This window comes from Erithacus rubecula, assembly GCF_903797595.1.
Source record: "Erithacus rubecula genome assembly, chromosome: 5".
Classification (NCBI taxonomy): Eukaryota; Metazoa; Chordata; class Aves; order Passeriformes; family Muscicapidae; genus Erithacus; species Erithacus rubecula.
In genome coordinates this window covers 16091599-16104577 of record NC_136687.1, presented here as the reverse complement: position 1 = coordinate 16104577, position 12979 = coordinate 16091599, and the positions used below count along the sequence as shown (strand labels likewise).

The following is a 12979-nucleotide window of genomic DNA, read 5'->3' as shown; positions in this document are numbered from 1 at the left end:
TCTTTATCAAGACAAAAAGATCCTTAGCATCAGTCAATGTTTAGAGGGTGAGTGGTCCCTTTATTGACCCTTAGATGTGTAAGGTATATCCCAGTCCTGTTTGTTTTCTCATATTTTGTTATTCTAATACTTCAGTGTTTTCATTTGAGATGTAAAATACTGCTTGTCAGTCTGAGACTTTCTGCCACATCTTCCTATTCAGATGTTTTTACTGCGGTGAAGAATGAGCAAGATTATGAAAGAAGACAGACATGTTAGGCCTGAGGGAGCTGTCTGGACTATTCTTTTTTTTTTCAACCTGGCAGAGCAAGGAGCCACACTTAACACTTATGATGCAAAATAAATTGTGCACTTTTGGGAGGGAAGTATGAACAAGTAGCTTCTGGAGTTTCCTCTAGGTTCCCTCTGCCCTTATGAAATTGAAAACAAAACATTTTCTCTGTCCTTCTCTATGTTTCAAGTCATCTATCATATCCTCTAACAACTACAGTAAACATCTTACTTAATATGCCCATATAGACTTAAACATGTAATTTATTATAAAAAAAGTCCTTAACATTTAGAGGTGTGTTGCAGTCTTGTTAGGCTTCTATAGTTCTTATTATTAATGGGAATGAAAGGGAGACATCTCTGTGAATATTAATATCCATAGTTGCTTTAAATAAGCTGAAGGTAATCAAGGCAAAGACAATGCTGTGTGAATCCTGTGTTCTTCAGTATCTTATTCCACCATGGCACTCTGCTTAAAAAAATACTTGAACCCATCTTCTCATATATGCACACTGGAGGACATATGGTGCATTTCAGCTTTAAATTTGAATTTCCTTAATTTTGCAGGTTTAACTTATTCCCTTAACGGTACTTTAACAGGCTTTTTTTTTTTTTTTTTTTTTAATTATTCAGTTTTGGTTATTACAGTTTTCTTAAAGGGATATTAGAGACATAAAGGTTATTAGAGGGATAGAAGAAGGAAAAATTGCACAAGCATGCAGACAGACTTATCGAAGAGTGTGCAATAGATATTTCCATCACACTGTAATATAACAATCTCCATGTCAGTGAGTGAAACATTATGTTTTTTTCAGTTGAGATGTATTATCTCAGCTGAAGTATATTAGGCAGTCTGCTGTGTTATGTTCTGCTCCATCTGGTCAGCCATTTAGGTTCAATAGCAAGTATCAATGGAATTGTTTCTTATCAAGTGTTTCAGTGCGGTTAAATCCTTGATTTGGTAAAACAGTCTGAAAAAGTAATTACTGTGCATATGCAGATTTTCCTGCTTTTGAAGTTTATGGCACCCAACCATAGTGAAAGTAAGCAGAATTAGAATGGGGAAAATGGGAGAAATGCAGATTTCAGTGGCTTGCACTCCGCAGTCCCTGGTTCACAGAAGCCCTGCACAAACTCCTCTGTCAGGAAGGTCAGGGCTGTGGACTGGGACACAGTGGAGACAGAGATAAAAAGCAGCAGCTGTCTGGAAAGTACCCTTGTGCCCTAAATGTATGGCTCCCCATGAGCACAAGTCCTTCTTTTAGCCATGCTAGCTTCTGCAAACTGCTCTGCTATGGCAGAGAACAAGGGCAGCTTTGGGAACCTGCATTTTGGAAGGTGCAACATTTAAAAGTGAATGTGTCTGTCTCAGCGTGGTTACAGAGGACTACCAAGGCACTCATTTGGCTCCTCACATAATCAAAAGAGGCAGTAGTTTCCAGGTGAGATCCTTACCTGATCCCCCTGATAAAGGAGAGCTGATACATACTTTGGTAGAGCAACCAAGGACTCCACTGGGCTGACCAGGGACCTATGAAGGACATGGGTAATTTTTGCACCATTCTTGAGTGGGTAGGGCTTGGGTAGGAATGTTTGATTCTTGTATCTCTGTTTTCTGCAGTTCTAAATTTTCCTTTCTCAGGAGCTTAGATTAACTGGATCTGAGCCCCTGAGAATTGTGAGGCCAGAAAAAGAGTCAGCAGTAATAGTTTACTGAAGGTGCTAGTAAGAGGGAGTTTCTGTTGGGAAACAGATATTTTAGTGTTGGCTTCCTGCTGCAGGAATTGTTTATTTGTTTTGTATTAAATAGCTCCTGAGAGCAAAGTGCTCTCCTGTGAACAGGAAGACAAGATTTTCAGCACCTCTAACTAAGAGTTCTGATGGTCTCTTTATCTCAAATGAATACTCAAACAAGTAAAGAAGATACAGCAATATAATTTCAGATTTTACCTGTATTTTGGTCTGATCTCAATTGTATTGTCCATGGTCCAAGAATGACTAGTGCTTTATGCCTCTGTGGGGACTCATGGAAAAGACACATTTTTTGCTATATCTGAATTGTAACTCTATAAACTACCTGTCTCTTCAGGCTAGAATGTTTCTGAGCAGGAATGCAAGTCTATATTTAGGTCCCTAGTGCCTTTTGCATTGCACAGTTGAGGTGCCATTAGCCTTTAGGCACCTCCAGGTTACGATAGTCATGAATTCTCAGCAGTCAGTGTAGCTCCTTTGGCATTCAGCACCTAAATTCTGCACAAGTCTCAGGTGCCAAAGCTGATGGTTTAAACTGACATTGCTCCACTGACTGACAGTTTTACACCAGCTGAGAATGTGGTGGTGGTTTGATTTATGGGGCTGCTGTGTGGGTGTGTAAGGGATGAGAAGAAGGGCCAATAGTTCCAGTGCAGAGGCAGTCAGAGACAGGAGAGCTGAGCACCCAAGCCGTGTATAGCTGGTGCTTCTTTGCCCTGGTTACCTTAAGGTTGGTGTTTTAAAGATCTCCTTTTCCCATTTTCTTTTCTTGCAGCTTACCAAAGGGCTCTGCCCTTAGAAAAGTGTTTATCCTAAAATTCATTAAGTGACTCTTAAAGGGTTTTCTAGTCCTTCCCTCATTCTGCTAAGCATTTGCACTTAGGAAAGAATTATACGACCATGACTTGATTGTTATGAAAGTCTCTGTTTTGTTCCGCGTGTTGAAAGAACACATAGAAGAGACCCTAGCCTAGGGGACTAAAAAAGAGACCCTAGCCTAGGGGACCAGTCAAGTGGTCTTTAATCTGAATAAAACAAAATGTGGTGGTGACTGTGGAATATATTTTACTTCCTGTCATTCCCCCCGAAATATTTATTTTAATAAAATACATCTTTTGGATTCAATCCTGGTTTTGCTGGCATAGAATTAATTGTCTTCTTAGTTGCTGGTACAGGACAGTGTTTTGGATTTGGTATTAATGTTGACAAGACATTGATGTTTTAATTCTTGTTAAGTGGTGCTTACACTAAATGAAGGACTTGCCAGTTTCCTGTGCTCTGCCAGGGAGCAGGTGCACAAGATGCTTGGAGGGAGCATGGCCAGGACAGCTGACCTGATGTGACCAAAGGGATATTCCATACCATATGGCATCATGCCCAGTATATAAACCAGAGGGAGTTGGCTGGGAGAGGCAGACCACTGCTCGGGGATGGGCTGGGTGTTGCTCAGCAGGTGCTGAACAATTGTGTGTGCAGCACTTTCTTGTTTCTCTTGGGTTTTATTCCTCTCTCTCCCCTTTCATTACAATTACTGTCATTATAATTATTACTGTTATTATGTCTTAGTTTGTTTCATTTATTAAGCTGATCATAATGCAGGTGTTTCACCTTTTTCTGATTTTCCTATCCGTCCCACTGGCGAGCAGGGAATGAGCTAGGGTTGTGTGGTGCTTAGTTGTTGGCTGGGGTGACAATCTGAAACAGTTTTCCTTCTATTTTAAGGTTTGGATTATGGTGAAACAGGATTGCAGGATGAATCAACTCTTGAGTCATATGAGCTTATAATGTTACGCTTGTAATATGTTTTGTTATGTCTGTGGTACTCTTATGCAATTATTGTGTTACTTTATGCTACTCTGCAACTAAGATGAATTTTGCTCAGTATTGTATATGTGGCAAGAGAAAGGGAGTTCCTAGTTTGGAAGAGTTTGCAGCCCTGGAGGAGAAGTGGTGGAAAGAGTGAGAGGGAAGAAGGTGCAGTAGGATACAAAGGGAAGCATCTTTCAGTGTCCAGAACAGTGACAGCAGTCAGTGAACTCTTCCAGGAGCACACCGCCTGAGAAATGTAGTGTCCTTAGATGCTTTAGATGCTTTCCAGGAGAGAACTATTTCATGTAGTTGCAAGATGCAGTAGGTCTTCCACAAAAGACTGTTTCTGTAATTATGCAACCTCTGCACATCTGTGTGTGTATTTGCATCCATGTATGTATAGGTTCATTTCTATTACACGTTTGTTAAAAAAACAATTTCCTGGTTGCTCTTTATCAACAGGAAGAACGTCGTGTGATTTATCTGGGTAAAATCAGACCTGACACAACCCGAACAGAACTGAGGGACCGGTTTGAAGTTTTTGGTGAAATTGAGGAGTGCACAGTAAATTTGCGGGATGATGGGTAGGAACTTTTGAGATTACTTCTTGTTTGAGATCTGCCATATGTAAAAAAGTATGGCACTAGGACTATTGGTATGGGAGTTACCAGTATAAGTTCTGTGACAGATGACATGCTGAGTTCAAAACCTTACTTATTTTCTTTCATCCTTATTTATTAATCTTGCTAGTTGAAATTTCCTGTCCCAGAAATAAGTATTTAGCTGCATGACAGGACAATCATGCTGATAAATGGATGCAGTACTTCTGGCATTTCCACTGCTGGGTCTCTGGCAAGTTCTTGCTTTCAGAAAGGGGTTACACTAATGTGTGTTAATTCTTCTCAGCTTTTGTTCACAACTGTATTTTTCAATGGCAGAGACAGCTATGGTTTCATCACCTACCGCTATACTTGTGACGCCTTCGCTGCTCTTGAGAATGGATACACTTTACGCAGGTCAAGCGAGCCTGATTTTGAGCTGTACTTCTGTGGACGCAAGCAGATTTGCAAGTCTAACTATGCAGACCTAGGTAGGTATTTTGATCTATGTGAATCAAAGTACATAACTGGAATCTTGTAACTCATGAGAATTTAGGGTTTGCTTCTTTTTTGTTTCTGCTGCCGCCATTTAAATGATTGGAGGAGTGTCAATGAAAGTGGTTTTCACTTGCTGTAAGAAGTTTAAAAGTCAACTAATCTGAGCTGGCTTCTTTCAAATATTCCAAACTGTGAATATTCTTTTAAAGCACATTTTTATAATTAGCAAAATAAATGCCCAGTATTCAATAAGACATTTCTAAGTTGAAAAGATAGCACCACAGAAGCCTCCCACATGCTGTACTGTTTATTGCTATAACTGTTTGATTCCAATATGAGAGGTAAACAGAGGACAAAGTAGATGTCTCAACCCAAAAACTACATTATGTTTCTTGCTTTGCCATGAGTTCTGATGTAGGTGTAGAATTTACAGGGGCACTTGTGCAATTCATAGCTGCTCAAGTTTGAAAGCTAGAAGAGCTTTTGGCTAAATCTGACCCTTAGTGTGGGAAAAGGCACTGATCTCATGTGGTAATTCTAAAATCATCCATAAGCATCTATGTGTGAAGGAGTCTCCTTGAAGAGCCTTCCAGTCATGATGTAAAAGGCTCCAACCTGTGGAGAGCTTAGCTAATCTCTTGTTGTTTGCAGTTACAATGATGTGGAGCTTTATGCATACCAGTCTCCAGCCCCCAGTGTGCTGTGATAACTCCAGTCCCAAGTGTGCATGCTGGCTGTGACAACACACCTGGGTCTGTCTGAGTCTTGCCTGGGCAAAAATGTATGGTTCTGTCTTATGCTCTGAGTCAGGGTGTGGTGCTTCCCCTTGCAAGGGTTTTTGGAGATATTCAAAGTCTTACAGCAGGAATGCTGACATTAAGTATAGGCATAAAGAGACTATGCAGACTAACATAACAGCCTCTGTAATATTACAATATATGATAAACTCACCTCTTATTTAATTACCTTTTAAAATGTAAAGTATTCATTAAATGTTAAACCTTTCCTAATACCTGTATAAATAGACTAAAGGCATGGAAAACACTCTTTTCTGAATAACATAGCAAGGCACATTTTGCTGTTGAATCTATATTAATCAGATATTGTGGATTTTTTTGTGAATAAATGACCACAGTCATTAAAATCTCTCATAACCCTGTAACACAGTGCTAATGAAATCTTGTATGTGCTGCCCTCGGCTTTGTGCAATTCAAGAAGTGAATACAGATATATTTTTTCTAGCCAATTGATGTCTTTTCAAAATAAATTATAAAGATGATACGCATTGTTCACAATGAATATGCTATAATTCACTTCAGTGGCTAAACAGATAATGTAAAGCTAAGAAAAGGTAATTGACTGCTGAAGAGATATAGGGTTGATGTAGAAAATAAAAAAGGTAGCAAGGCATTTGTTGAAATGTAGGCTGGTAAAAACAGATTGAAGTCTTGCCTTGATTTGACTTATCTTCAGCAATGGAAACCAAGGTCATCTCTGTATCTCAGAAAATCTGAGGTTTAAAATAAGTTGTCTGAAGGGAACCCTCTTGAACATTATTCATCACTTTGAGTATTCCCTGTCAGCTCTCTCCATTGTGAGTGGGATTCCCAGAGTATCTGTGAGCAGACTGTTTTCACTTTGTCCTGCTGACAGCTTGCGCTTCTGTACTTCAGACTGCATTCCCTGTATTTTGCAGAGTATCTGATAGAGCAACATAAGGAAATGGCAGGATGAACTTTAAAATTCATGAGCTGGTACCAGGACAGAGAGAATTAATCAGCTTTGGGTTGAGTACAGAAGAAAGAAAACACTTGAAAATAGTAGTCAGAAGTTTAACACCTCTCCTCTGTGAGAAGATATTGTCTTAACAGAACTTGTAATGAACATTTAATGTGCAGTGTGTCTTATAGTGGTACATGGGGAGTTCTGATTAATTCAACACAAGAAATGGCAAGAAAAGGGCACTCTCATAAAGGAGCTGTGACACAGGAACTGGTGAGAGTCAGTGTTAAGCAGGGGTTGACTCCAAAAGGAAATTCATTGTTTGCAGCCATGTCAATAATTGTACTGGAGCTGTGTGGCCACAAAAGTACAATCCCTCCTCTGTGCTGGGAACAGACTGATGTGCTTGAGCAATTGGCAGAGCTGGAACAGGTATCCCAGCCACAGGAGCTGGTCTGTTGTTGCTGCTGTGGCTTATCACATGTGATAGAGAAAGCAGAGGAGCCCACCTGAGACTGCTTATGCAGAGGCCCTGCCCAGAATTGCTCACATTCTAAACAAGCATATCCAAAAAGATGAAATTAAGCAAAACCAGGAATTCTGGCAGGTGTAGAGACTTCTGCAAGACCCTTAGGCAAGGCTGGCAGTAGCAGCTGTGTCCTCTGTGTGCTGCTCACAGGCTGCCCTGGCTTTCTTCAGAACTTTACTCAGGGGAATTAAGTCTTGGACATGTTATGAAACAGCAGGTGCAAGAAAAAGGTAGACTTTTGGTTAAGGCATCTGTCAAGATTGTCTAGACTATTTTGAGACCTATACATGAGTGTCTCGGTGCTCAAGTCCTTGAGGAAACTGTTTTGAGTTAATCTTCTCTAAATGTATATGCAATTAATGGTTCTTCCCCCAGCTGATAATGTGTATCACTTTTGTTAAGTGCTGCTTCTTACCAGGAATGCCTAAAGCTTCTGTGATGGTCATTTCTATGCTTTTATCATCCCATAAAGTTGTGGTTGCAAATGGATTGTTTCTTCAGGGCCTTGTTTGTGCCAATACACAGAGAAAATAACTAGTTGTTGCCTCTCACCTAAACTTGCATCCTTTGGGTTTCAGATTCAAACTCAGATGATTTTGATCCTGCTTCCACTAAAAGCAAGTATGACTCCATGGATTTTGATAGTTTACTTAAAGAGGCCCAGCGGAGCCTGCGTAGGTAATAAGCGTGTCATCCACGGAAAGCAAGGGATGACGAATACCTCACGGACATCACGTCCTGCCACAACGGACAACTGCAAAGCCGTACTTGGGAATCTCTCCTACTTTACACTCTGTTCAAAATCATGGTTTACATGAACACAGCTGCAGGAGGAGTGGAGGGCAGGGTGCTGCCCGGCAGCACTCGCGTGTCCATGGGTGTCAGCGGCGCTCCCGCCGGGGAGCCGGGCGTTCCTTGCCAGCTCAATGCAAATCACGAGACGTGGCAGCAGTTCCACAGAGATACACGTGCAACAGTGAACTGCAAAACCTGTACATAGTGCATTTTAACAAAAAAAGAACAAAAACAAACAGAAAAAAACCCCAGTGTGAGAACTATGGCTGCTGATGTCTGGGGATCAGACACTGCATTTTTTTTTTTTTTTTTTTTGTAAAGAAGCTTCTTCTCACAACACGGTGATAATATGACAATCCAGAAGAAACCACAGGTCCCAGAAGCCTGCAATCTGTCTTAGCTTTGTTTTAAGATTGTTCTTTTTTTTGTTTGTTTTTTGGGTTTTTTTGTGGGGTTTTTTTTTTGTTGTTGTTTTTTTTTTTTTCAGAAAAGAAAATTAAAAAGCTCAAGCTTCCCTAACATTTTGAAGTTTCATCTTTTAATTCTGACACCCATGTAAATGTCTACAACATTGATCTTCCACAGCAAAATTTTCAAAGCCTTGTTAATGGTCAAATGTGCAGCTTGTTCAGCGGTTTATTCTAATGAGCGGACGTGGTGTTACATTATTAATGAGAGTTGGATATAACTATCTGGGTGTGTGCACAGATAGTTTATTTACTACATTCTCTAAAGTAGTTGAGTATTTACAAATGTTAAATGGAGTATTTTTATTTATGTACATACTGTATGACGATGTTCTTTTTTGTTACAGCTATGCACTGTAAATGCAGCCTTCTTTTCAAAAACTGCTGAATTTTTCTTAATCAAGAATACTCAAATGTAATTATATGAGGTGAAACAATTATTGTACACTAACATATGTAGAAAGCTGAACTTATGCTTATATATATTTGATTGTAAAAAAAAAAAAGAGAAAAGCGTGTGGGTGAGGGTGTGAGTGTGCATATGTGTGCGTGTGTGTTTGAGTGCAAAAAATGCATTATATACATTCATCCCTTCTTTGGTGAGCTTATATAAGAATTTTGTCAAGAATTATCCTAGCCCAAAAGATATTAACCACCTTCTGCAGTATTTTTCCACATTTTTCTCATTGCTTGATTTTCTTTTGCAGTTTTATACACGGAATTTGTTAGGGGAATGAAATTTTCTCATCTAAATTTTTCTAGAAAATATCATAATTTTATGTAAAGTCTCTCAAATGGGTAATCATTAAGAAATGTTTTTATTTTATGTATCAACAGTAGTTTTGGAACTAGAGGTCAAAAAATGTTTTTAAAATGCTATTTTGTTTTAATTTTTGTGATTTTAGTTTGATAAAAATATGCTGAGGTACTAAGTACGGTATGATTTTTACAGTAATTCTGTGTCTAAACACTGTTCTTGAAGCCAGTAATCTTTTCATTGGCAGAGTTTAATGATGGTATTTATCTATATTTTTTACAGTTATGCATCCTGTATAAATACCAATCCTTCATTCCTTTGTTTACTGAAGAGACATATTTATCAGTTATAATTATCCTATTTATTATAAATTATGAGATGACTAAAAGCATAAAAAGGCCAGTGGAAATTTTATACCTAGGATGCATGGATGGTTGTCAGTTTGGAGTAAGCAAGTGCTTTGTTTGGAAATTTCGCTTTTGCAAAAGCAGTGGGTTGGTTTTGGGTTTCTTCCTTTTTTTTTTACTATGCACTAGCATGGCCTCAAATGTGCCCATGACATTGTTGCTGATGACATTGCTTCTGTTAAATTAAATAGAAATTTCAGGAAAGAAAAAAACCACAAGAGTATAAACTACTGCTATTCTGAGCATCAGAATTTCATCTGAACTCGGAGTCTCTACTGAATCAGCAAAGTTTGGAATTTGCTTGTGAATGTATAGATTTGTTATTCTATTACTCTTTGGCATTCATGACTCCTCTTAAAGGTATGGCACACCTAACTATTTAATCTACCTTCCCACTCCAAATCTTAGAAAACTGATTCTACCCCCGTACCAGTGCAGTTGATTTTGATGGCTGCATTCATTTTATCACCAGCATATTGTGTTCTGAGAGATTCCACTGTCTGTCCTGTTGGATGCTTGCTTGATTTTTTGGCTTCTTATTTCTCAGTAGATAGATAGCAATAAAACAAAAAAAAAAAAACAAAAAAAAAAGAAAATAACTTTTCTGGAGGTTCTGTGTTACAAATGTAACATCCTTTACTCTGCATAATTCTTGTTGTTGCTCTGTAGGTTAAAAATGCAGGTATTTTAACTTTGTGTGAATGCCAAACTAAAAGTTTACAATTTTCCTTTCTGGATTTTGAGTATCTTCTGTTGTAAAGAAAAATATTAAAAGCAATAAATTATTTTTAAGAAATCAATATTTAGTATATCATATTATGTGTTCAAGGACCAGATGCATTACCTATTTTGCCTTTACATTTCTGTGATTAAATTTTAAAGCGTTCTCTTTTGCCCTAGATTGCTGACATTAATAAATTGGTGTGGGGCTTGTGTGGGGGCATTATTTATTTTTCACTGAGCAGGCATAATGATGTGAGTCAAATTTTTTTTCACTGGCCTGGCAAACATTCTCATCTTGAAGATGGCTTTCCTCTGTGGATTTACAAATTACATATGAAATTAATAGAGCTAGGATTGCTGAATAAAGCTATTTGGATCTTTCATACACACTGTTGTAGGAAATCCATCAAAATATAAGCTCAGTGTTTGCTTTTTTTTTTCCCCAAGAACATTTCAGATTAGCACATGTAACACATTGTCACCAGAGGCAAATTGCAGCATAGCTCTGTGTGTCTTTTATATGAAGATTGTACTGTTTACTTTCATGCTGTGGTAAGTACCACATGCACAATACAGGTAAAAGAACTGGTGCTTAGGAACTGTGGTCTGTCCTAGAGCTGTAACTAACTCCTACAGAATGGAAAATGATCTAAATACTAATCCAAACAGAGGGAGCCTAAAGTTGAAGAAAAATATCTGTGCTAAGCTACTCTGAGAAGCAGTTGGGCTGCCATCACCAAGAGCAGCACTGAGAGGAAAGTTTGTGCCTCTGGGGTAATAATACTTTGGTCAGTTAATAAAAACAAACCAACAAACACAAAGCAAACACCTCCTTCTCATCCCTTTAGATGTAAGCCTACAGTAGGTAATGATTATGTGTCCTTTTTAATGGCTGTAATGAGAACTTCAATCACTGTAGTATAAGATCTGATCTATAAATGACCTAGAATAGCCATGTAATATAATGTGATGATTCTAAATTTGTACTTCTGTGACAGACATTTTCAATAATGTGAATCACTGACCTGATGGAGCTACTGTAAGATTTGTACAGTAGGTGAACATGTAAAGTTCTAGGTTGGACTATGCTGAACAGGGGAAATGAGATAGTAGTTAAGCCCAAGCTGGGCTATTTTCCACCTGCCGATTCTACATGTACTTTTGTGGTTTAATTCATTGTATGAAAATTCCTGTGATTTTTTTCCTTTTTTTTAATGTGCAGTACACATCAGCCTCACTGAGAAAATAAAGGGAAACGAATGTTTCAAATTAATTTCTGTTTCTCATTTTTATTACAAGTGACAGGTTTTCCCCCCACAATTGGTTCTGTAGTGGGTTTTCTGTTATTCTTCCTAGTGATTGTAATTTATTTCAGATTATCAGCCAGAGCATGCTGGCATTACTGTACTTTGTACAGGGCACAGCATCACCAGTTTTAATGTATTTAACAGTAGAAAGGTGCTATGTGCCTTTCTGCCATGAGTACCCAAGTCTGTTGAAGGCCCATGCCATAAACCATGTAAGAAAACTTTCCAAAAATTCTCAGTGGAGTTTAGGAGTTGCTGGTTTGAGCTAGAAGGGGGTGGGGAATGTAAGGACTTTTCTGGCTGGCTACGCTGGATCCCAGTGCAGGTAGTAGGGACTGAGAAGTGCAGAATGGTTGGTATCTTTCATCCTGAGATGATAAACACCTGTACTGGGAGTAAGCCTGTCCTGAGGGTCCTTCACCAGTGCCTGTCTCAGCAGACAGACCAGCAGGACCAGGCAGGAAGGTGGCTGGGGAAGTGTGGCTTTCCTGGCTGCTTTGAGGATGGCTCCCACAGCAGCACGGCCACTGGGCAGGCAGCGGGCAGGCCTGGGGATGGCAGAGGGTATTCACACCCCTCTCCTTTACAGAAATAGGAGGAACTGCTTTTGTTTGGTTTGCCCAGGGTTCATTTACAGGTGAATTTATGGCTGGGGTTCACAGCTCAGCACACAGCACAACACATGTGACTGGGTCTTCTCGTTGGATGTCGCTCGGCAGGGAGCCAGCTGGGATGTGAGGAGCAGCACAGGGCAGCTGCTGGACAGCCTGGCTGTCCTTTTTAAGGAATGGACTACTGAGTTCACTTGAAAAAATTGCTTTTCTCAAAACCTCCAGCCTCCACCTCATCTCTGTTCCTAACATTGCTGTTTAATTTATGCTCGGTACCTTGCAAAAATATTTAGCTTTTGCATTTTTACCATTTACTAATGCAAACTGTTCTGCTTGGCTCTGGCGAGGGTGGCAGAGTGAAGTTCCTCACTCTGCAGGATTTGTGTTGTTGACTCACTGCTCCAGATCAAATTAATACTCAAAACGTAGTAGGCCAAATCACTCCTGATATATTTCATCAGTCTTGCTGCTGTTCCTCAAGGCATGAATTTAGCCCAGTATTTCTCCAGTTACTAGGCTTTCTAATTTCATTTGTTTATTCATTGCATATTTTTGCATAGCACTTTTGATGCTTGCCAGAAAAAGCACTCCACATTAGATTTCCAGGAAACTATTGCCTCCCATCTCCTTTTTTTGCATTATTAGGGTTTATTGCATAAAATCAGGGCTTTCCATTGCTGTTACCCAGGGTCACCATTTTTCCCCATAGTGAGTACTGCAAGCTGAGCACCTG

At 39.3% G+C, this 12979-nt stretch overlaps 1 protein-coding gene across 4 annotated transcripts in view; it reads left to right on the top strand.

Annotated features, from left to right (window-relative positions):
* The window catches only part of PPARGC1A (PPARG coactivator 1 alpha), a gene marked incomplete at its 5' end in the record, with an annotated part of 361086 nt that extends 349955 nt beyond the window's left edge, over positions 1–11131 (top strand). For all 4 annotated transcript variants that reach the window (XM_079305340.1, XM_079305341.1, XM_079305343.1 and 1 more), the window contains 3 exons: positions 4294–4415; positions 4770–4921; positions 7758–11131. In XM_079305340.1, the coding sequence (XP_079161466.1) occupies positions 4294–4415; positions 4770–4921; positions 7758–7861 (378 nt within the window). In that variant the 3' untranslated portion in view covers positions 7862–11131. The remainder of the gene's footprint in view (positions 1–4293; positions 4416–4769; positions 4922–7757) is intronic.
* Between the last annotated feature and the right edge of the window lie 1848 nt (positions 11132–12979).